Here is a 22,641-nt window from a genome sequence, read left to right on the forward strand (position 1 = left end):
TGGGAGGTGTCCCTGCCATGGCTGGGGTGGCACTGGATGATTTTAAGGTCCCTTCCACCCCAAACCAGAGTGGGATTCCATGACTGAGCATCCCATCCATGCCAGTAACCCCCCACCAGCTCCCTGGAGCATCCCTGTGCCCAGTTCCATCCTCTGCCCTGAGGACACCTGCCCAGGGAATTATTTCCAGGAGTCAGCACAGAGCCTGGCTCCAGAGCTGCCCTGATTCCTATTTCCCACCCTGAGGGAGAAAATATTTATTAATTAAAGTGATGAAACCCCAGCTCCCCCCGAGGCCCGCCGGAGCTGTGGGCAGGGGGTGCAGAGCTGTGCAGCCGGGCGGAGACAGGACCTGCCTCCCACATCAGTGATACTCTGGCAGGAAAACACGATTTTCCTGCTTGGCTGTGGCCTGGGCACTCCTGGGCTGAGCCCCAGATCCTGGCTGTGCTTGGGATGGTGAGAAATTTCCTGAGGAAGGCGGTGCCAGAGCAGAAACCTGCTCAAAATCAGGTGTTTTAGTGGGCATTTTAGATGCTGCCCAGTTTCTAAATTCTTATTTCGTTCCTGGGAAGCCTGGGTAGCCTCAGTTTTGCCTCAGTTTTGCCAGAGTTGCTGTAATAGGGTGGGATCTGGTGGGATTCCATCCTCCCATGTTGGATTAAATCTCCTTAAAAACTGCTCTTTTCCTTTTGATTTTGTGCTGGGGGTCTCTGAGCTCCTTGGGTTGAATGTGTCCCTTCAGCCCAGCCAGGGCCTGGGCTCCTTTGTGTGGGGCTGGGTGCTGTGACCCCTCATCCCCCTGAGGATCATTTCTGGGTGAGCTCAGCACCCCAGAACCCCCTGTGCTGGCTGCACCAGCAACTGTGAGCAAAACCAGTTCTGGATAAAAGAGGAATCCTGCTAACAGCACCCCAATTTTTATCTCTAATTCCCCCTGCTGGGTGCTGCTGTGTGACACAGGGAGGTGGGAGCCCCTTCACCACCCCCTCTGCAGCCACGGTCCTGCCAGAAAATCCTCTCCTCCCTCTCCTTCTCCTCAGCATGTGATGGAAAAGCCTTCCCAAGTGGGCAGTGGCCAAGGAGGGCTCAGTGCCGGGGCTTCTGCATTCCTCCAGCCCGGATTTGTCTGTGACATTGTTCTTCCTGCCCCTCTCTGCTCCTGGGAGCTCCAGGATCCTGTTTCATATTCCATGAAGGCTCTTTTGTTGTTGTAAAGCACTTTAGGTTGTTTGTTTTGGTTTTTTTTTTCCTCCCCCTAAATTAGAGGCTCTGTTTCTGCCTCTGGTTGTGATTCGTGTGGGAATTTTCACCTCCTTTTCTCAGACTGTGTTTGTGTAACAGCAGCTCTTGTGTAAGGAATGGGATGTGCAGCTCTGTTCCTCACAGGGTCAGCCTGCTGTCCCTGGAGCCTCTGGCTGCTCCAAAACTGTCCCTCATCCAGTCTGGTGTCACCTGGGGCCGGGCAGTGCCCACCCTGAGGGCTCTTGCCTCTTGTTGCAGGATGGTTCGAGTTAAAAGGGACCTTAAATCTCATCCAGTGCCACCCCTGCCATGGCAGGGACACCTCCCACCATCCCAGGCTGCTCCCAGCCCCGTCCAGCCTGGCCTTGGGCACTGCCAGGGATCCAGGGACAGCCCCAGCTGCTCTGGGCACCCTGTGCCAGGGCCTGCCCACCCTGCCAGGGAACAATTCCTGCCCAATATCCCATCCAGCCCTGCCCTCTGGCACTGGGAGCCATTCCCTGGGTCCTGTCCCTCCAGGCCCTAAATCACACATTGATGAAGGAAACTCATTAAATTTGCCCTGTGAAGTGGCACGGGGGCTTCTCAGGAATGTCCCCAGGCTCAGCCTGGAGTGGCCTTGGGAAGGTTCTTTGGGGGCAAATCCTGTCCCAGGCCCTGTAGGGACAGAAGGGGAGAAGTTGTCCCACCTGGGAGGGGATCTGAGCTCCCAGGAGCTCTGGATGGAGCAGCACCAAGTCCTGGATGTTCAGCCCAGCTCTGGCTCCCACCAAAGTCTGAGAAAGGAGCAGATTTTACTTTCTCAGTGGTTTTTCCCCCTGATTATTAAGCTACCCCTTAGCAAAAGCTGCTTAGGCTTGGAGTTAATTGTAATCGCCTTAGAAAAGTCTGTGTGCACTGGGAGAGATCTGCTCACTGCCCCAGGCTGTCCCCTTGGACACCTGGCCATGTCCCCAGCACTGCCAGGTGGTGTGGGACGTGTCAGCACCACAGGGATGATCCCCTGGAGCCTCCCAGCAGGGTCACCCTGGCTCAGATCCCATCCTGATCCCCTCCTCCGGCCATGGGGGTGGAGGGTTCCCACCTCCCATCCCCTCCCAGGGGTGTTTCCCCGTCTGGCAGGGACCTTCACAGCCCGGACAGGCTGGGACAAGGCAGGGACACGCATGGGACATGTGGGACAGCTCCTGGGCTGTCCTGCCTGCCCGCTGTCCCCATCTCCCAGCCCTGCCCCTTCTCCTGACGGGTGCTGTGGCAGGGTGGGGGTGACACCTGAGCCCCCCTCGTGCTGCAGTGACTCACCCTGGCACAGCCCGGCCCTGACTCACTCCTGATGCCTCTTGGCCACTTTCCTCTTCCTTCCAAACCACGCTGCTCCCGACAGGGCCCCTCCTCCTCCAGCCCCCCCAGCTGGCCCATCCCACAGTGCTGGGTGCCGTGGGGTGCTGGGGGTCACTGAACCCCCATCCTGGTGAGCCCCTGCTGCTGCTGCTGCACCTTTGGAACTCACCGAGCCCCCAGGTCCCTGTGCACCATTTGGGGTCACAGAGCCCCCAGGACTCCATCCATCATTTGGGGTCACCGAGCCCCCAGGACTCCATGCACCATTTGGGGGTCACTGAGCCCCCAGGACTCCATGCACCATTTGGGGGTCACTGAGCCCCCAGGACTCCATGCACCATTTGGGGGTCACTGAGCCCCCATCCTACCCAGCCCCTGCTCCTGGGTGTCTCCCTGCCCCCGGGGTGGCTCTGGAGGGGATCCCTCTGGATGTAGCAGGAGCCCCCCAGCCACAGCTGCCCCCCACCCTGTCGGGTCCAGTGGCTTGGAACAGCATCCCCCAATCCTGGTGACAGCCCTGGGGGCTTGCCCGGCTCCCAGGGTGTGGGGGAACCACACAAAGGTGGGCTGGGGGTGCCGGGCTGCCCCTCATTCCCAGTTCCAGGCTGACCACCCGTCCTCCTCTCCCCTCCACAGGGATCTCCGAGGATTCCAAGGTGGAGGCTCCAGCCTTCACGGACGCCATCCGCATGTACCGGCAGTCCAAGGAGCAGTACGGCACCTGGGACATGCTCTGCGGGAACGAGACCCAGGTGAGCACCCGCACCCCCAACCTGGGCTGGGAGGGCTCTGGGGGGCTGAGCAGGCTCCCCAAAAACCTCCTGCTTCCACAGGTCCTGAGCAACCTGGTGATGGAGGAGCTGCTCCCCGAGCTCAGGAGCACCATCGCGCCCCGGCTGAAGGGCAAAGCCCCGGAGCGCCAGCGGACCTGGATCCAGGTGTGGGGCTGGGGCTGCCCGGGGGGGTCCCCATCTGCCAGACCCTGCTTTGGGGGTCCTCCCTTCCCCGCTGGGCTCCCTTCACCGCCTTCGCTGCCCCTTCTCCCGGCCCCTGCCAAAGAATCCGTCCTTTCTCCGCAGAGGTTTTTTAAAGCTCCTTCTGTGCCCCTGCCCAGCCCTGCCCAGCCCCGCCTGCTCCGCGTCCCCGGGGCCGGGGAAGCGAACAGGAGGAAGCCCAGCCCCGGAGCAAAGCCCGTCCTGGCTAAATTTAGCGAGCTGTTTTTAGAACAGCGCGGGCTAAATCCAGCCCAAAGCCTTGCGAAAGACTGAGGGCTCTTCAGAACTGCCTGTTAAAACCTTAAACTCCGATAGATAATTACCACCAGGCTCGTAATGGGCCACTTGAGCGGCCTGAAAACACACAAACGCTGCTTTTCCAGTAGCTGCGGTGGCCGGGAAGCCCGGGGGAGGGAGGAGGGGCAGGGCTCTGCATCCTGCCGCTCCCGCCAGCCCCAAAATCGCAGCCTTTGGCAGCAGAGTGAGCGTGAAGCCTCAGCGAGCGGCTCCATCCTGCTCAGGAGGTTGGCCCTGGGACCCCAGGGAGGGTGAACAGGGCAGGGGACAGATTTTGGGGTGGTCTGGGGCTCTCCTGCTTGGACCACCAGCATCCCCAGACCTTCAGCATCCCCAGACCTGCAGCATCCCCAGACCTTCAGCATCCCCAGACCTGCAGCATCCCCAGACCTGCAGCATTCCCAGACCTGCAGCATTCCTGGACATGCAACTTCCCTGGACCACCGGCACCCCCAGCCCCACCTGGGGCAGGTTGTGTGATGGAGGCAGCGCTCACCTCGCTGCCCCTCCAGCACCACTTGGAGCAGTTTCTGCACTGCAGGAGCTCCATCTCACCCAGCTGGGGGGTCCCTGGGGTGGCTGTGGGGCAGGGTCCTGTCAGGTGCTGCAGGTGATGGTTGGGGGTGCAGCTGGAGGTGTGGGGGGGTCTCTGACCCCCCTCCTGTGCCCCCAGGTGTCGGATGCTGTCTATAGGATGGTCTATGAGCTGGCCAAGGAGCAGTACGACGCAGCAGTGGCCAGGTGTGAGCAGGAGCGGCCGCAGCTGGAGAGCACCATCCGCACGGACATGGACCAGATCATCACCTCCAAGGAGCACCTGGCCAGCAAGATCCGAGGTACAGCCCTGCAGGGATGTGGGGCTGTGCCCACGGCTCCTGGGGTGTGTGCAGCACAGCCCCTGGCACCCTTCATGGCATTGTCCCAGGAGGTGGAGGACGAGGTGCGCAGTCCCCCCCCAAGTGTGGCAGGAATGGGATCAGTACAGAGCAGGGACACTCTGCAGGAATTCCTTGTGTTGTCATGAAAGAGGGAGCCTCCTCCTGGCGGGGCTTGGGAACAGGGGCAGCTCCTCCTCCCTGGGGTGGTTTAGGACGTGCTGTGAAGGGCTGGAAGGACAGAGGAGCCTCACCATCCTTATCACTGCTCTTTCCCAGCCTTTGTCCTGCCCAAGGCGGAGGTCTGTGTCCGTAACCACGTCCAGCCCTACATCTCCTCCATCCTGGAGGCCCTGATGACCCCCACGAGCCAGGGCTTCGCCGAGGTGCGGGAGGTGTTCTTCAAGGAGGTGACTGACATGAACATGAATGTTGTCAACGAGGGAGGCCTGGAGAAGCTGGTGGAGGTGAGACCTGGTGGTGCTCCTTGCCAGCTCACGGGTGACAGGGCCAGTCCTGCTGCCACCCCCAGTGTGGGTCGCAGGCTGAGAAGGTTCCACCCATGTGGGGTGGAATGTCCCTGCCCTGAGTACGTGGAGAGGCTGAGCTTGGCTTTGTCCCCAGTACATGGAGAAGCTCTCCCACCTGGCCTTCCACCCCGTGAAGATGCAGTCGTGCTATGAGAAGATGGACCAGCTGAAGCTGGAGGGTCTTCAGCAGCGATTCGATGTCTCCAGCACGTCCGTCTTTAAGCAGAGGGCCCAGATCCACATGAGACAGGTGGGATGGGGACCAGAGTCCCCCCCCTGTCCCCCTGGGCTGGGAACAGAGGTTTGGGGAGCCCTGGCTGGTCCAGCCCAGGCTGGGATGTCTGTGCTGTCTGAAGGGTGGACGGAGCCCCTTTGGTCTGGAGCCCATGGTGGGCTTGGGCATTCTGGCAGCAGCAAGGCCAGTAAGCCAATTCTGGGGTCTGGTCCAGCCCAGCCTGGAGTGGGGTGTAAGGAGGATCAGGGGGCGCAAACCAGCTCTGAGCACCCTCCTCTCCCAACACCCCTGATCCTCGGAGTGAGGGCTGTGAATGCCACGCTGGGATGTCAGGGATTTCTCCAGAGTGAAGGCTCTTTGCCTGTTGGATATTGGGAAGGAATTGTTCCCTGGTAGGGTGGGCAGGCCCTGGCACAGGGTGCCCAGAGCAGCTGGGGCTGCCCCTGGATCCCTGGCAGTGCCCAAGGCCAGGCTGGACAGGGCTGGGATCACCCTGGGACAGTGGGAGGTGTCCCTGCCATGGCAGGAGTGACACTGGATGATTTTAAGGTCCCTTCCCCCCCAAACCAGAGTGGGGTTCTGTGCTAAGGCTCATCTCGGTGTGGCAGTGCCCCAAGAGCCCTCTGCCCACCCTTTGGGTGCCCCCCACGCTGACCACGTGCCTCTGGTCACAGCAAATGGACGATGCCGTGCACACCTTCGAGACCCTGCTGCACCAGGAGCTGGGGAAGCTGCAGGGCAAGGACGACCTGTGCAAATCCATCCAGCGCATCCTCGAGAGGGTGCTCAAGGTGAGCCAAGGGCTCAGGGCCTTTGGTGGCCTTTGGTGGCCTTGTCCCTTGGCCAGGGAAGAGGCCAGGAGTGATGTTGCCTATTTCAACAAGTCTTGTGAGGAAATACTTCTTTATATTGAGGTTTTCATGGATTTTGCTGGGGGCAGGCAAGTGGGAAATGACCTGGAGGAGCCTGGACCCCTGTGACCATACCTGTTAAAGTCCCCCAGGGTTCAGACTGGCCCCCAAACCCTCCTGCAGCCAGCAGTGGAAGAGCTGGCTCCTACCTGGGCTCAGAAACACTGGGAAACAGCTGGACAGAGGGATGTGAGGCCAGAGGGGAGTGTTCTGTGCAAATGGGCTGGGGGGCAAATCTCAGGGGTTTGTGCCCTTGAGGAGGGGGCTGCCAGCCCACAGCCCTGGGTGACCTGGGCACCTTCTCACCCTGCAGAAATTTGACTATGACAGCAGCACTGTGAGGAAGAAGTTCTTCAGGGAGGCCCTGCTGCAGATCACCATCCCCTTCCTGCTGAGAAAGCTGGCCCCCACCTGCAAGGGGGTAAGAGGGGGAAGTTTGGGGTACGGGGAAGGACTGTCCACCCCCGTGGAGGGGCTGGAGCATCCATTCCCCCCAACCTGCTGGGCTGAGCCACCTCTATCCCTGGCAGGAATTAGCCAAGTTTCAGGAGCTGATCTTCGAGGACTTTGCCAGCTTCATCCTGGTGGAGAACACCTACGAGGAGGTGGTGCTGCAGTCGGTGATGAAAGACATCATGCAAGGTAGGGTCCCGTGTGAGGAGGAGGTGACCCTCAGGGGGTCTCTCAGGAGTGGTGATCCCATTAAGGGGATCAGTTCAGGGCTGTATGGGATGGGGTGACCCCGTACAGGGTGCTGGGGGCTCAGTAAGGAGGGGTGACCCCGTACAGGGTGCTGGGGGCTGCCCCAGGAGCAGCTTTCCCACCTGGCTTCCCCACGGGGAGGACTGGGCACGGTGTCCCAGCCTGGCAGTGCCAGCAGCCCCCGTGACCTGTCCCCCCTGTCCCCAGCTGTGAAGGAGGCGGCCGTGCAGCGGAAGCACAACCTGTACAGGGACAGCATGGTGATGCACAACAGCGATCCCAACCTGCACCTGCTGGGAGAGGGCCTGCCCATCGACTGGAGTGAGGAGTACAGCGGGCAGCCCGAGGCCGAGCCGGCGGCCGAGCGGCGCCGCAGGGCCAAGCAGGTGGTGTCGGTCATCCAGGACGACGAGGGGACCCTGCCCTACGGGGCCGAGGCGCTGCTGCAGCCCGGCTCCCCCGAGCCTCGGGAGCCAGAGGAGGCACATCCCGGGGTGCCCCCGAGCCCCCCGGATGCGGTGAAGGAGATCCGGGAGGCGCTGGCACAGGAGAGCCTCGGGGATGGTGCCGGGATGGAGGAGCGGCTGGTGAATGGCACCGACGCCGGTGGTGCCAGCGAGGAGGGGCTGCTGCCGGCAGGGGCTGCCCAAGGGGATGTCACACAGCAAGGTCCAGCCCGTGACGGGGACGGAGTGCACTGTGTGGCATCGTCACCTGTCCCTGGAGCTGAGATCCCATCAGGGACTGGGAGAGAACGTGCCACACCAGCATCGTCACCTGTCCCTGGAGCAGAGGTCCCGTCAGGAGCTGGGACGCGCCGGGCTGCACCGGCCCCGCCTGTGCGGGGAGCTGAGGTGTCATCGGGGGGGCAGTGTGCCACACCAGCATCGTCACCTGGCCCTGCAGCCGAGGTCCCGTCAGGGACTGGGAGACAACGTCCTGAACCAGCATCACCTGTGCCCAGAGCTGATGCTCCATCAGGGGCCGAAGTGCCACATGCCACACCGAGATCATCCGTGCCAGCATCACCTGTGCCCAGAGCTGATGTCCCATCAGAGGCTGAGGTGCCACACGCCGCACCGAGATCATCCGTGCCAGCATCCCCCGTGCCCAGAGCTGACTCCCCGTCGGTGTCCAGCGTGCCACATGCCACAGCAGCACCAGCCAGCCCCCGAGCCGATGTCCCAGCAGAGGCCAAGGTGCCCCAAGTCACAGCAGCACCACCCGGAGCCCAGAGCCCCTCACCAGGGTGGCACCAGCGCAGCGAGATGGAGACGGGCGAGCACGGGGAGCGCAGCCCCCCACAGCCCAGGGCCACCACGGAGAGCGGTGAGGGGGTGCAGACTGAGTTCTAGCCCCAGCCCCCTGCCACGGACTGGCCCCGGTGACGCTGGGGCTGGGGGAGGGGGATAGGACCCCCGGGATGGAGAGCGGCACCGCGGGAAAGGGAGGGGATGGGGACACCGAGACCTTGCTGCCTAACGGGGGCCAGGCCCACAGCCCCTACTGGGTCGGACTAGGGGTGGCCCCAGTCTGGCATGGGGCATCCCCTGCACTCTGCTCTGTCCTTCTTCTGCCTTATTTTCTTTCCTACTGAGGAGATGCTTTACTGAAGAGCTTTATCTGCCCCCTACACCAGTGCCTGGGGCTGCCGGGGGGGCTGGCACTGGCCCTGCTGAGGGTGGGTGTGCGGGATGGGACCCTCCTGGCTGTCCCCGGGGGTGTCCCTGCCCCAATCCAGGCGTTTCCTGCCCACTGCCACCCCCCCGGCTGGCTCCGGGAGCGCCAGTGGGAGCAGGGGCTGCAGGGGGTGATGGAAACCAGGGTGGCAAATGGGGACACGACAGGGACAGCAACGCCGCGGGGCGTGAGCCACTGCTGAGGGGGAGAGTGCTGGGACAGGCGTGAGCCCCAGGCTGGGCTCAGAGCATCCAGGCTGAGCTCAGAGCATCCAGGCTGAGCTCAGAGCATCCAGGCTGGGCTCAGAGCATCCAGGCTGGGCTCAGAGCATCCAGGCTGAGCTCAGAGCATCCAGAGCCCACCCCAGCCATCCTCACCCCAGGGTGTTTGAGGAGATATTTTAAGTTCAGAGTTAAATCTCTGGGGGAAGGTGGCACTCATGCCGTGTCCCAGCAGCACGTGGCAGGACTGGGATAATTCCAGGCTCAGCTTGCTGTGCAGTGGAGAGACCCCAGCCCCTGCCCTCCAGATCTCAGCACCTGCCATGGATGGTTTCTCCAGCTTTGCAGGTTTTGGCACCTGCTGTGATGGCTCAGCAAAGAGCAGGGCTTTGCTGAGCTCCCATCTGTCACAAGGATGGGACAGGACTGCTGCAGCCCCCACACAGCGATGCCAAAAGCCCTGGAGGTGCTGGGGGTCTGCAGGACTCCTGGGTGGGACACCTGGAGCAGCACCCTGACACCCACCTGTGCTTAGGTGCCACCGTTCCTGCCCCAGAAGGGGGGTGCCCAGCCTAACCCACTCAGGGGGGCCCCCAAAGTGCCTTGGGAGGCCCCCCTCAAAGTGCCTTTCTCTGTGAACTTCAAACCTGTCTCTTCCAGGATATTTTATTAAGAAAGTTATACAAATGTTTAAAGATATGCTTATAATAATTAATAAAATGGAAAAGCTTTATTTAAAGCCAGAGGAGACTCTCCTTATTCCTGAACCGCCTCCCTGGGTGGGACTGGGGATCCCAGTCCCACTGTGAGCCAGGGGTGGCACATCCTGAGCCCAGCCAGCAGTGACACAAACCAGGAGAGGAGCTGAGATGATTTTATTAGAAGGGGGGTCCTGAAGAAGCAGCAAGAGGCACCTGGAGCAGCATTTCCCCCCTGGCACAGCCACACCAGCGGCTCAGGGGCTGCTCCAGCCCCATCCGTGAAGCGCAGGAGCGGGGTGGGGGTGGCAGCACCCCCCCAGCGTCCCCAAAGGCACTGTGTGAAGAGGGGCTTGGTGCAGGGCAGCTCTGGGCAGGGGTCCCTGAGCCCAGCTTGCCCTCTCCCCCAGCAAGTCACTGGATGGTTCCCGTTCCAGCCAGGATGAGCCTCCTCAAAAAGCAGGGAGGGGAGGAAATGCCAGCACCCCCCCCCGCTGTCATCACCTGGACAAAGGTCCCTGAGAGCCAGGGGACAGCCACCAGCTGAGGAGCTGCACATGGGGCTCCCCGTCCCCAGAGCGGGGCCCCCAGCAAGTCCTTGGGTTTCTGCATCCCCCAGAGCACGGGGACAGAGACAGACCCAGCAGAAGTGACAGCAACTTTCCCAGACAAAGGGGCAGGAGGTGGGACACGGTGGGGGGCTCTAGCCGCGACCGAGCAGGGGGTACACCATGAAATAGCCCAGCGTGGAGCCCACGATGGCCCCCAGGAAGATCCAGGCGTTGTAGGACATGACAGCCAACATCACCATATAGCCCAGCACCACCTGCACCACGTGGAACAGCGTCTGGCCCACGTGGAACCAAAACCACCTAGGGAAGGAGATGGGATCGTGCATCAACGAGGGGCTGGGGCAGCTGGAATCACCTCCCAGCGGGAGCCTGGGGTGGCCAGAGCGGGGTTTGGGGAGCAGGGAGAGGGGTGGGGGCTGCAAACAGCAGCTCAGGGGGAAATCCCGCTCCAAAATCAACAAGGCTAGCAGTAAGAGCAGCCCCAGGAATTATCCAGGATTAAGTACAAGAGGAAAAATCCAGGGGTTGGCTCTAAAGGAAGGAACTGTCAGGGCCAGGCTTGTCAGGACAGAGTTGCTGCTTGTGCCCATCCCCAAAGCAGTAGGACCCTCCTGCACCCACAATGGCTCCTGGAGGGGAACATGAGCCTCTGGCCACCACCCTGGACATCTCCCAGAGGATGTGGAAGGGCTGGGCTGCCCCTGGAGCCACCTCCCCAGGCTGTGCACACCCCCCTTCCCTGGGAGCCTGCAACTCCTCCTCACAGTCCTTCTCCCCTCTGTGCTGGCCACGGGGCCACAGAGCCATCCCTGAGCCCCCCCAGTGGGTGCCAGGGCGGTCCCTGGGGTACCTGCCCTGCGTAGGGCCACTGTCCCCCTGCTGGGGCTCGGTCAGGGCCTCCTGGCTGAGGCTGTGGGGCAGGGCCAGCAGCGCCCGCCGCAGCAGCACGGCCTTGCCCATCTTCACAGCCTCGTAGAGCACGGACAGCAGCAGGATCACCAGCACCGAGAGCACCATCCCTGCAGGAGAAACATCCCAGCACTGCCCAGGCGTGGGGAGAGGCTGTGGGGGTGACAGGGGCACAGCAGGGCCCGGCACGGGGTGTGTGGGAATATCCACGGGGTGAATTGGAGGGCTCCTGGCACTGGGGTTGGGCACTGGGGTTGTTACATGTCAGGAAAAGGTGTATTTAGCTTTTTAATTCACAGAATTAAGTAGGAAAAGCGAAGGGAGGGAGGGAGGGAGGGATGTCCCAGTGCTGGCAGCCTACCTGTGGGGCTGTGGACATTCCAGAAGTCAAAGAGCAGCACTGCTGTGTCCGAGAAGTAGAAGGTCATCTGGAAAAGAGGCCAGGGAAAGGCAGTGCTGAAGCCCCTCAGGTGCCCACCCTGCCAGCAGGTCCCACCCTGGGATGCTCATCTGGGGATTCACCAAATGGTGCAAGTTTTTTTCCCCAGCTGTGAAACGGGAAGAGGAACTTGCACGGACAATCACAGTCACGCTGACTGGGTTGAACTCTTCCCGTCACCTCCAGCAGGACAATTTCCCCCTCCAGCAGCAGCTCTTGTGAGTGCCTGGCCTGTGACAAAAAGCCAGTTTACCCCCGTGACAAAGAGAGATGAATCTAGGGCTTCATCCACGTGGATTTGAGGAGGGAAGGTCCCTGAGGAAGCTGAGCAGAGCCTCTGCTCCCCTCTGCCTCTCAGGGCAGAGAAATGTCCTGCACTGCCAGGACACCCAAAAACTCAACCACTGATGCACCCAGAGCCACAAGTGTGAGCACCCAACGATGGGGACCAGGTCCAGGGGTGCCTCCCTGACAGAGGAGCATCAAACCCAACACTGCTAGGACCTGCAAAGGCACCACCCCTCCTCCTTCACTCCGCTGAAACAGGAGGAGCAGGAATTGCTCTTGTGTAACATCAGCTGCAGAGCACTACCCAGCTGCCACATCTTGCCCAAAAGCTGGAATTTTGTTGGGTTTTTCACACTGCCTTTGGTGAATCTCTCTAGGAGGTGTTTGTGGAGCTCATGGCTGCTCCTCTCCTGCATGGATCCGTGTTTGGATCCGTGGTTGGAGGCTCTTTCCTGCCTTTTGCAACACCAGCAGAGGTGACTGACAGCACCAGGATCAGTGTCAGCCAGAAATACCATCCAATATCCCGTGGGTGTTCAGGCCACAGCCTGGCTCCAATTACACCCCTCGGCCCTCCTTACCCAAAGACATTAGCACATGTAATTAGCTCAGCCTTTTAAGCCTCCTTTGGCCACAGATTAATGATAATTAGCCTTTAAATGAAGCTATTTCTCCTTTACAGGCTTCACCCACAGGTCTGCAATGTGGTGGAAGGAGCAGGTGACTGTTTTAGGGATGGGGACAGAAGTGATAGGCAGAATCAGAGTCATAAACTTTGGAAAAGCCCTCTAAGATCATGAAATCCAAACATTCCCCCAACACTGCCAAGGCCTCCACTAAACCCTGTCCCCAAGTGCCACCTCTCTATGTTCTTTGAACAATTCCAGGGATGGTGATTCCACCCGTTCCCTGGGCAGCCTGTTCCAGAGATCCAGAAGATCCAGAAGATCCCTTTGCTGCCCCGGCCTGGGGTGGAACCACATATTTTCGGTGTGACACCAAAATGATGCTCCTTGGGCCAAAAGCTCCTCTCCTACAGCGATGCCACAGAGAGATTTCTTGGTGGATGAAGGTCAAGAGGGCAAAATCTTAAAAATTCCAGCCTTCCTCCCAGTAGGGAAGAGGCACCGCTGCCAGGGAGATGTCCCACAAAGCAGGGATTGAGCAGGGGTGAGGCTGCACCCAGCTCCTCCCCCGCAGGAATTCACTCCGGGAAAATAAGCTGTTGGGAAACCTCCTGTGCTCAGTGTGCACTTAGGGCTGGATCCGCTGCAGTTTTGGGATTATTCTTAGCAGAACCTGCGGTGCCTGCACAGAGCAGTGCCAGGCTGCTGCTCCAGTCCAGCTGGGATGTCTGATCCCACACTTTGGGATAAAGCTGCCTTCCTGCAGCACCCCGACCCCACCCTGAACAGCACAGTGTCCCACGGGAGTGTCCCCAAACTGGGATTCTCCTGGGGAATGGTGTCACCCTCCAGGCCTTGCTGCTTCCAACAAACCAGGCTTAAACACCCAATAGAACCAGGGAATGGTTTGGGGGCTGGAAGGGATCTTAAAACTCATCCCATGGGCAGGGACACCTCCCACTATCCCGGGCTGCTCCCAGCCCCATCCAGCCTGGCCTTGGGCACTGCCAGGGAGATTGAAGGAGTTCTGGGGGGATTCATGAGACTCCAGAGGGGACCTTGGGGGTTCCAGAGGGGTTTTAAGGGGATCCAGGGGGATTCATGTGATCCCAGGGGAGGATCACAGGCATCCAGGGGGATTTAAGGGGTTCCAGGGTGGATTCACGGGGTCCCAGGGGGATTTAAGGGGTTCCAGGGGGATTTAAGGGGTTCCAGGGCGGATTCACGGGGTCCCAGGGGGATTTAAGGGGTTCCAGGGGTATTAAAGGTGTTCCAGGGCGGATTCAGGGGCTCCAGGAAGCTCTCGGGGTCCCGGCCGTGCCCGTCCCGGGGCTCACCTGCATGGTGGCGGTGGCAGCGGGCGCGGGGCCCGGCCCGGCCCCTCCGGCGCTGCTGCCGGGGGCTGTGGGGGCTGTGGGGGCTGTGGGGGCTGTCGCTCCGATGTCGGGGGCTGTCGGGTGTCCAGTTTATTTCCCCGGGAGCTGTTGTTCCGCTGTCGCTCGGCGCACGGCTCCCCGGGAGCTGTAGTGCGGCGGGGCGGTGCCGCCTGTGTCGCCTCCTCCCCGGCCCGGCCCGGCCCTGCCTCAGGCCGCGCTTTCGCTTTCCCTTCGCTCCTGGCTCCCAGCGCTTTCCCCCCCGCCCAATCCCGGTCCCCGAGCGCGGGGTTTGCACCCTGAAAATGCTGAGAGTTTTTTGGGGTGCTCCGCCTAGAGAGGAGAAGGGTCCAGGGAGAGCTCAGAGCTCCTTCCAGGGCCTGAAGGGGCTCCAGGAGAGCTGGAGAGGGGACAAGGGATGGAGGGACAGGACACAGGGAATGGACACAGGGCAGGGATATGTGGGATTTTGGGCAGGAATTGTTCCCTGGCACGGTGGGCAAGCCCTGGAATAGAATTCCCAGAGCAGCTGGGGCTGCTCGTGGATCCCTGGCAGTGCCCAAGGCCAGGCTGGACAGGGCTTGGGTCACCCTGGGATGGTCTCCAAGTTCTACTCCAACCCAAATTCAGGATTGTATGATTTTATTTTCCCTATAGATAGGCAGAACAAAGGAGAACTTTCCTTCCAGCTGTGACTAGAAGCACGCAGATGTTTGATCCATGCTGGGACATTCCAACCATTACATCTGGGAACAGGGATTGCTGAGCTGCCCCTGCCTCAGTTTCCCCAAGTGCCAGCAGGTGCAGATGCCCACAAAGGCAGCCAGTGCTACAATGCCTGACTCTACACCACTAAAATCCCTCTCAGTGAGATGGAGACTCACAATCGAGGCAGGATTTGGGGGGGGATTAACATTTTCACCCCTTTGCAGCACTTGGTGATGGAGGTGCTGGAGCAGCACCACACTGGGCTCTCCCAGGCTCACCAGGGCCATTCCCAGCCCAATCCTGGGGAAATCAGTGCTCCAACCATTGATCCTGGCAAAGAAAAGGACCTTTCCTCCCTCTTTTCCCAAGCTGGAACTAGTCTTGCTCCTTGGTTGTTTTTTTTCTTTACAGACAATTCCCAGGGATTATAATTACATGAACCTCCCCCAAGCAGTCATGAAATCATCACCTTGTCATATATAATATATACATATATAATATATATATATATAATTTATAGACAAATGACTTTTGTAAACAATATTCCTCAACTCCAGAAGGAAGCGGAGCCCAGGACATAACACAGCTCCAAGCACGGAGCTCAGAGAGAGCCAGCAGCTCTGTGGAGCAGGTGGGAGCCCCGTGCCACCCCCAGCCTCCGCTTGTCCCCATTGGGATGGCTCCTGGGTGGGGACAGAACCGGCTGGCTCGGTTTGGGTGGCACCACTTTCAGCTGAAGCAAACTGGTCCGACTGTGAAACCAAACTGGTGCGAGGCGTCGCCGTTGTGGAAGACAGCCAGGTCCCGCAGGGGCAGCAGCCACAGCTCCTCCGTGCTGAACTGGAAGATGGTGTCGGTGATGGAGGAGTCGTTGTCCGGCTGAAATGACCACCAGGGACAGCTGAGCGGCACCAAACCCCTCAGCTGAGGGCCTGCAGCTCGCTTGGCTGCTCCTTGACGCACCCAGGCTCCATCCCCAGGGTGGTGACCTCCCTCCTGTCCCCCAGGGCCCGCCCCATCCCTTGCCACATCCCAAGACCGGGAAGCTCCTTGGGCCGGGGGAGAGGATGTTCTCCATCCCCATCCCACCGTGTGCAGCCTCATCCACACGGTCCATCCCAAACTGGGGGGGTTCAAACACTCTCCAAAGGGCTCTCCAAATTTCGGGAGGCTTTTCCAGGCACGGTGGCTCACCAGGCAGCCCTGCAGGCTGGCTGCATAGCTGTGATCCCGGGAGTCTGCCAGGAAGCGGATTTCCTTGTCGGGCTGGGGCTGGCCGAGCTCCGGGGCCGGTCTGCAGGAGTACGAGACCTTCTGGGTGGCGCGGAGGCTGTGCAGGCGCAGGAAGCGGAGCTGCACTGCGCTGGCCCCGTATTCCAGCTGCAGGGACAGCGGGAGAGAGAACCGGGAGCTGTTTCAGGGGGGCTGTGCTCCCCCAGCCCCCTGCTAAAGCGCTGGAGCTCCTCGCAGAAGGAGGTGGCACGTCCCTCTGTGCACAGCCGGGGGACCTGGGTGCTGTCCCACCACTGCAGGGTGGCACTTGGAGACCCCCGACCTCACCTCTGTGTCCCCTCGGCTGTTCCAGCCGGGCACTCACCAGGAAGCCCCCGGGAAGGGTGCTGAACCATTCAAAGGTGTTCTCAGAGCTGTAGGTGCTCAGCCAAGCCTTGATGGGGACCTGAGGGGAGCGGGGACAATTGTCACACTGTCCCAGCAAGGGGATAGTGGCACTGACAGGACAAGGAGCCAGCACAGAGCCTGCTGTCCCTGCAGCCTGGCACACACCGTGACCGGGATCCTCGCTCCAGAGTGCTCTAACAGCTCCCTGCCAGCACAGTGGGCACCACAGCAAGGGAATGGTCACCCTGTCCCTCTCCAGCCCCACCAGCCCTTGTCCCCACCCACCCTGAGGGGTCCCTCGGGGCTGAAGCTGCCCCAAAACCACACCTGGTTGTGGATGGGGGCTATGCAGGTCTCCCCCCCAGCTGTGAAGTTGCAGAAGGCCAGCAGCATGTCCTGGGGGCTGCCCTGGTTGGGGTCGATGTAGTATTGCCCTGGAGGGAGGAGAGGAGAGCCCCTGGCACCCAGGTTTGGCACAGGGAGGGTGACACACAGTGCCATCCCACCCCAGCTGGTGGCCTGGCCACCAGCCTGTTTCTCCAGGGATGCCCAGGAAGCCCCATCTGACCTCATTCCCCAAAATCCTAATTCCCTCTTTATTTCAAAGAGCTGCCTGTCCCTTCACAGGCTCTGGAGATGGGGCCAGGTCCAGGGGGGTTCCCCATGTCCCTGGTACCGTCAGGCAGCTCGGGGTGAGCCAGCAGCAGCTCCTTGCAGGTGGTGGCTGGGTTGGATTTGGTGCCATTGGGATGCTCCATGAGGGCTTGGAGCTCCCGGCTCAGGGAGTCCAGCAGAGCCCAGACCACGGTGTAATTCAGGTGGTTGGAGGAATAAATGAGGTGCTGAAAGAAAAAGGAGGGGATATCACCAAGCTGATCATAGATCCCCCCACCAGGAGCATCATCAGGTGCTGAAGAAGGGGATGGCACATGCAGGGGACAAGGGAGTAGCTGGATCTGCTCAGTCTTGGTGCACAGGGGCCCTCAGGAGCAGCAGGACATGGGACAGCATCGCTCACCTGCAGCTCCTCCTGCGACAGCATCAGTGGAGGCCCACTGGGACCAGGGGGGCCAGCCAGACCCTGGGGGACAGTGACAGTACTGGTGGCACTGGCCCACGAGCCCCTCAGCAGCTCCTCCACCAGTGCCAGCAGCTGGACATCCCCATGGGATGACAGCATGGCATGGCAGGGCCTCACTGCCACGTTTAGAGGAGTAAGGGACCCAGATTCTGGGATGAGGGGTGTTTGTGGCTCTGCTTACCGGCATTCCCGGCGTGCCCCTGGGGCCTGGCAGGCCTGGGAAGCCTCTCAGCCCCTGCCAGAGGAGGAGGTGGAAAAGGGAAGGAAAGCAAGGTGGGAGATGCTGCTGTGCTGAGCTGCACCCCTGCACCCCTGGAGTGGGAAGGAGGGAAGGGATCCCATGGCAGGGCTGATCCCGCTCCAGCTGCTGCTCCCCACTACTTACTTTGGGTCCAGACAAGCCCTGGAAAGAAAGGACAAGACTGGGATAAGAGGGAGGCACGTGGGATCAGAGCTGCATCCCTCTGGGGCCAAGAGTGAACCCCAAACCCCTCCCTGCAGAAGGGGGAAGGACTCACCGGTGTCCCGGGAATTCCAGGGTGTCCCCGTGGGCCAGGGGGGCCAGTGTCACCCTGCAAGGACACCAGAGGGGCTCAGGGTGCTGCACAGGACATCCCCCAGCCCTGCATCCTTCTACAACCCAACCCCTTCCCCAGGTGGGTCTTACATGGAAAAATAAGAAATTCACCCCAAATTCTCATTTTAGTCCCTGACATCCCTCTCCACCCTGCCCTTACCTGCTTTCCCTTGGGTCCCAGCCTCCCAGGGACACCGTGGGGTCCTGGCTTGCCCTGGGAACGTGGCAGGATGTCACACAGGGTGACAAGGGACCCAGGGGGGGAAGGAAAAGAGCAAAACCTGTCACACACCTTGAAGCCATCATCCCCTCGCTGGCCCAGGTCACCCTTGCTGCCCTTCTCACCCTAGGAGAGAGTCAGGGAAAACTTTGGTGGCAAAGGGAAGGACAGAACTCCCAGGACACCAGTGTGGGTGGGGAAATTCAGTTATATTATACTTATATATATATATATATATATATAAATATACAAAAATATGATTTCAGTTATGGCTGGCTGCAAAACTTCTGGAGCAAAAGCCCCCAAACCCCCATCCTTTTGGTTCCATAGAATTCACTGCACCCACATTGCTGGGGACAGAGGCAGCTCCAAACTGAAAGGATCATCCCAGACTAAAATATCTCTCAGGAAAACCCTGGAAGTTGCCAGGAAGTACTTGGAGAGAATAAAGAAGATTCTTGGTGTGCTGAAACCAGAAGCAGAGGAAAAATCCCAGCACAGCCTCCCCTCCTCCTGCTCTCCCAGGAGTGGCTCACTGAGCTCACTAGAAATTTAAAGTTTTAATGATTCCCAAGGTTTCATTTTCATTTTCCTGAAGGATCTGAGCAGCTCCCCATTGCCAGGGACTGCTTGTCACTCTTATTTATGGCCGTGGGGCTGAGGAATGGGATGTTTGGGATGTGCTTGGTTTCTCCAGCCAAGGCTGGACCCATCAGGAGGGGCACAAGGGAGGTTCAGCTCACGGTGCATCAGCATCAATGCTGAAAGCAGGGATTAAAAGGCTCCACACTGCTGCTTGCAACTCCAGAAGGATGGAAAAGCTGGAAAAGGACTGGATTTGGGAGAAAATCTAACGGTTCCATCTCCCAGCACTTGGGAACCCCCAGAGAAGGATGGTGCAGCCATCAGGGTTCGGAAAGAGGGGAAAAAGGGGGTGGAATTCAGCAAATTAAATGCCACCCTGTGCCCAGCATCCCTGCTGTGCCTGGCACACGTCCCCTACCTTGTGTCCTTTCGGTCCAGGGTCTCCTTTGATGCCCTTCAGCCCTGGGATGCCCTAAGAGGGAAACATGGAACTTGGAGCTGAGCTGCTCCTGTCAGCTCCTGGTAAGGAGGGCCCTCCCCACACCTGAGGATTTCAGGCAGATTTAGAAACTTTGAGGCATTTTCTCATTGTTTCTTTGATTTTTGCTTTCAGGAGGATTCCTCAGCAAAGCCCATTAAAAATGGACTGGAGGTGCCTTGGCTGGCTGAGAAAATCCAGCTTTTTTTGGGTGAAGTTGCTAAAGTTGGGCTTTTTTTAAGAATTATTTTAAGCAGAGAAAAAAACAATTTCTAGTAATTAAAATAAATATCTGAGTCCGTTTTGCTGGCTGCAGTTTGTCCCTCCAGCCTTGACAGCTCTCTGGGAAGGTGGGCACAGTCCCATTAGTGCTCAGCACTGCCTGGCATCAGACATCCCTAAAATGAAGGATTTGGCCTCCAGAAGCACATTTTGGGAATGATGTGATTTGCCTGACTGAATACGCCCTCCTGGGATGTTAATTTGGGAGGAGAAGACAGGAGGAGATGGATGAACCACTTAAAAACTTCTCTCATTTTAAACAGATCCCTGCTTTGGGTCCCTGCAGAGCTGGATCACACAGTGGGGTCAAGCAGGGACCAGGCAGCACCCCAAAACCCCACACTGATACTCACATAGGGTCCCTGGGGGCCTTGGGGTCCTGGAAGTCCTTTGTCACCTGGGTAGCCCTGAAATGCAAAGGGAGAAGCCCTGGCTGTGCCCAGGGTGATGCTCCAGGGCAGGGAGAGCAGCCCAAGGTGCTGTGGGTGTGGGAGATGCCCCTGTTGGGCTGGGAGGCTCTGGGGGGACAGAGCCCTCAGTTATCATGGTTTATTCTTTTCTAAACCGGGGCTCAGGCAGGTGGGAGCACCCCCAAACTGCCAGGGGGGCCAGGCAGCCTCACAAAGCCACGTACCTTGTGTCCCCGGGGACCCCGCGGGGGCTGCTGGCCCATCTTGCCTCGCTTGCCCTGGGGACCACAGATGAAAGGCTCACAGGTAGTTCCAAACTAATCCAGACACCCTTCATCCCTCCAGGATCCTCTCTCCAGGGATTCCAAGCCCCTGCACGGGCTCCAAGGAGCAGCTCCCTGCTCCCTGCCACCCTCCGTGGGTACAGCAGTGTCATTTACCCGTCTGCCAGCTTCTCCTGGGACCCCTTGGTCCCCTTCCTGCCCCGTGTCGCCCTGGAGGGAGAAGAGATGGGGGATGTGGGGCTCAGCCACATCCCAGGGCTGGGGAAGAGGAGCTGTTGCCTGCATGGAGATGGGGACAGAGCCCACCGGGCACTGGGGGATTCTGGAGATGGGCACCAAGAGCTGGGGAGGCCCCTGTGCCCCCCAGGGCCACCTGAGCCAGGCTGGGGGCAGGATCTGCCAGCCCCTCACTCAAAAACCAGCCCAAGGCAGCCCAAGAGCATCCTGTGTTCTCCAGGTGGAGAAAAACGAGTCCCCCTGGGCGATTCCCACTGTTTTCTTTCCATGGTCCCCAGTGGGATTGAGCAGCTCAGGCTTGCCCACCCCATGCCCACGGGGCAGTTCCCCTCAGGTGCCATCCCCAGGGGAGGATTTTGGGGGTACCTTATCTCCTTTGTGGCCTTTACATCCTTTAGGACCAGCTTGTCCAGGAAAGCCCTGAAATCCCAAAGGAGAAGGAAACCCTTCTGTGAGGATGCTGTGCCAGGAATGCCCCTCCTGGCTTCCCTCCCTGCCTTGCCCCGCTGTGCACAGGAGGATGCTCTAAGCTGGAATCTTCCCTTTGGGATTTTGCCTCTCTCTGGAGCCGGCTGGGCAGAGGGGGGGCTGTGGGAAGGTTCAACAGGAGCAGGAGATGGTGCCTGCATTGAATTTTTCCACACCCAGGAGATGCCAGCATCCCACAGCCTCTTTCAGGGAGAACCACCACGACTCCATCCCACTCCTCACCATTTGTCCCGGTTTTCCCGGCTCTCCTGGCTCCCCTTTTGCACCCACCAGGCCCTAAGAAGGAAAACAGAATTCAAGGCAAATCCAAACCTCTGAGTTATTCACCCAAATGCCAGAGGGACACAGATCTGGGAGGCTGGAAAAGCTGGAGCAGGGAACGGGGCAGAGAGGAGCCCGCTTACCTCGGTGCCGCTCAGCCCGGTGGCTCCAGCTTCTCCCGGTGGCCCAAGAGTCCCCTGAGTTGGGGACAAAACATGAGGCTGGCACCAGGGGAAGGCAGGAGGGCACAGCTGGGGCTGTTGTCCCCAGGGAGAGCTGTGCCAGGGATGTCCCCTGCCCGTCCCCAGGGAGCAGAGGCGGTACCTGCCGGCCTGGCTGTCCCTTGGTGCCCACCACTCCTCTGGCTCCCTCGTGGCCGCTGTAGCCCCGGAGCCCAGGGGCACCTGCCAGTCCCCGAGCCCCCTGCGAGCCCTGCAGGGCACACAGACGGGGACACTGCTCACCCCCAGCCCCAGCAGGGCTCGAGCATGGGGCTTCAGCTGCACTGAGCTTTGCAAATCCCCTGGAGTTTATCCCACAGCAATTCCCCTGGAGTTTATTCCACAGCAATTCCCCACTGGAGTTTATTCTAAAGCAATTCCCCACTGGAGTTTATTTTAAAGCAATTCCCCACTGGAGTTTATTTTAAAGCAATTCCCCACTGGAGTTTATTCTAAAGCAATTCCCCACTGGAGTTTATTCTAAAGCAATTCCCCACTGGAGTTTATTCTAAAGCAATTCCCCACTGGAGTTTATTCCACAGCAATTCCCCACTGGAGTTTATTCTAAAGCAATTCCCCACTGGAGTTTATTTTAAAGCAATTCCCCATTGGAGTTTATTCCACAGCAAATCCCCACAGCAAATTCCCCGGAGTTTATTGCACAGCAATTCCCCTGGAGTTTATTGCACAGGAAATTCCCCTCTGGAGTTTATTCCACAGCAATTCCCCAATGGAGTTTATTCCACAGCAATTCCCCACTGGAGTTTATTCCACAGCAATTCCCCACTGGAGTTTATCCCACAGCCTGACCTCTCCCAGCAGATTGCCCAAGCTAAAGGCCTGGAAGCAGCTGGTGTGTGGAAGGTGCCCCTGCCATGGCAGGGGATGGAATCCAATGAGCTTTGAGGTCCCTTCCAACCCAGACCAGTCTGGGATTCTGGGATTGCATAAGGGCACGTCTTGCCCAGGCAGAGCGGCCCTGCAGCCTGGGAAAACTGGGATGCACATGGGGTTTATCCTGCAGCTGTGCTCAGGGAATCCATAACACATCTGTGGCTCTGTCACAACCATCATCCCCATCCTGGGGCACCTCAAGTGGCACTGGGCAGCTCCCAGAGCCACAGGGACACCTGGGGATCTGCTCCAAGGATTGGGAAATCCAGAGCCCTGGAGCTGCCTCAGGCAGATGGCAGCAGCTGAGTGTTACCTGTGCAAGAGCTGGGGCACTTTGGCACGGCTTTTAACAGCTCT

General features: G+C 59.5%; 3 protein-coding genes across 4 annotated transcripts in view; 1 reads left to right on the plus strand and 2 right to left on the minus strand.

Annotated features, from left to right (window-relative positions):
• The window catches only part of NIBAN2 (niban apoptosis regulator 2), a 28,784-nt gene extending 19,013 nt beyond the window's left edge, over positions 1-9,771 (plus strand). The window contains exons 6-15 of one of the 2 annotated variants that reach the window (XR_015774374.1): positions 3,223-3,338; positions 3,420-3,524; positions 4,552-4,714; positions 5,033-5,220; positions 5,378-5,533; positions 6,193-6,309; positions 6,743-6,850; positions 6,960-7,071; positions 7,339-9,106; positions 9,147-9,771. Coding sequence is in view for 1 of the 2 variants with exons in the window: in XM_014256349.2 (XP_014111824.2) it covers positions 3,223-3,338; positions 3,420-3,524; positions 4,552-4,714; positions 5,033-5,220; positions 5,378-5,533; positions 6,193-6,309; positions 6,743-6,850; positions 6,960-7,071; positions 7,339-8,486 (2,213 nt within the window). In the remaining variant the exon portion in view is untranslated. Of the gene's footprint in view, positions 1-3,222; positions 3,339-3,419; positions 3,525-4,551; positions 4,715-5,032; positions 5,221-5,377; positions 5,534-6,192; positions 6,310-6,742; positions 6,851-6,959; positions 7,072-7,338 lie in introns of both variants that reach the window. The other variant, XM_014256349.2, reaches the window with a different exon arrangement.
• Positions 9,772-9,892: 121 nt separating this feature from the next.
• On the minus strand, positions 9,893-14,066 carry SLC31A2 (solute carrier family 31 member 2). Its single transcript, XM_005527187.3, has 4 exons — positions 13,902-14,066; positions 11,573-11,639; positions 11,153-11,321; positions 9,893-10,602 (listed from the first exon to the last, which is right to left on the minus strand). Exons 1-4 carry the CDS (start codon positions 13,905-13,907, stop codon positions 10,434-10,436), a joined length of 411 nt encoding a protein of 136 aa, XP_005527244.2. The 5' UTR covers positions 13,908-14,066; the 3' UTR covers positions 9,893-10,433.
• A 1,057-nt stretch (positions 14,067-15,123) lies between these two features.
• The window catches only part of LOC106628384 (uncharacterized), a 61,148-nt gene continuing 53,630 nt past the window's right edge, over positions 15,124-22,641 (minus strand). Inside the window, exons 51-69 of the mRNA XM_088065958.1 lie at positions 21,494-21,601; positions 21,313-21,366; positions 21,131-21,184; positions 20,786-20,839; positions 20,339-20,392; positions 20,123-20,176; positions 19,842-19,895; positions 19,147-19,200; positions 18,216-18,269; positions 18,084-18,137; positions 17,865-17,918; positions 17,732-17,749; positions 17,528-17,581; positions 17,284-17,346; positions 16,942-17,107; positions 16,593-16,699; positions 16,243-16,323; positions 15,840-16,025; positions 15,124-15,524 (exon numbers count right to left, since the gene is read on the minus strand). Of these exons, the coding sequence (XP_087922084.1) occupies positions 15,375-15,524; positions 15,840-16,025; positions 16,243-16,323; positions 16,593-16,699; positions 16,942-17,107; positions 17,284-17,346; positions 17,528-17,581; positions 17,732-17,749; positions 17,865-17,918; positions 18,084-18,137; positions 18,216-18,269; positions 19,147-19,200; positions 19,842-19,895; positions 20,123-20,176; positions 20,339-20,392; positions 20,786-20,839; positions 21,131-21,184; positions 21,313-21,366; positions 21,494-21,601 (1,473 nt within the window). The 3' untranslated portion in view covers positions 15,124-15,374. The remainder of the gene's footprint in view (positions 15,525-15,839; positions 16,026-16,242; positions 16,324-16,592; positions 16,700-16,941; positions 17,108-17,283; positions 17,347-17,527; positions 17,582-17,731; positions 17,750-17,864; positions 17,919-18,083; positions 18,138-18,215; positions 18,270-19,146; positions 19,201-19,841; positions 19,896-20,122; positions 20,177-20,338; positions 20,393-20,785; positions 20,840-21,130; positions 21,185-21,312; positions 21,367-21,493; positions 21,602-22,641) is intronic.

This window comes from Pseudopodoces humilis, chromosome 22, assembly GCF_049639895.1.
Source record: "Pseudopodoces humilis isolate 2021_Gansu_Grassland_sample_001 chromosome 22, ASM4963989v1, whole genome shotgun sequence".
Lineage (NCBI taxonomy): Eukaryota > Metazoa > Chordata > Aves > Passeriformes > Paridae > Pseudopodoces > Pseudopodoces humilis.

Excerpts from the sequence above, each read along its gene's own strand:
- SLC31A2 (XM_005527187.3), bottom strand. Across the intron at positions 11,322-11,572 it reads GAATGTCCACAGCCCCACAG|GGATGGTGCTCTCGGTGCTG; the intron begins GTAGGCTGCCAG and ends TTTCTCCTGCAG. Across the intron at positions 10,603-11,152 it reads AGTGGCCCTACGCAGGGCAG|GTGGTTTTGGTTCCACGTGG; the intron begins GTACCCCAGGGA and ends CTCCTTCCCTAG.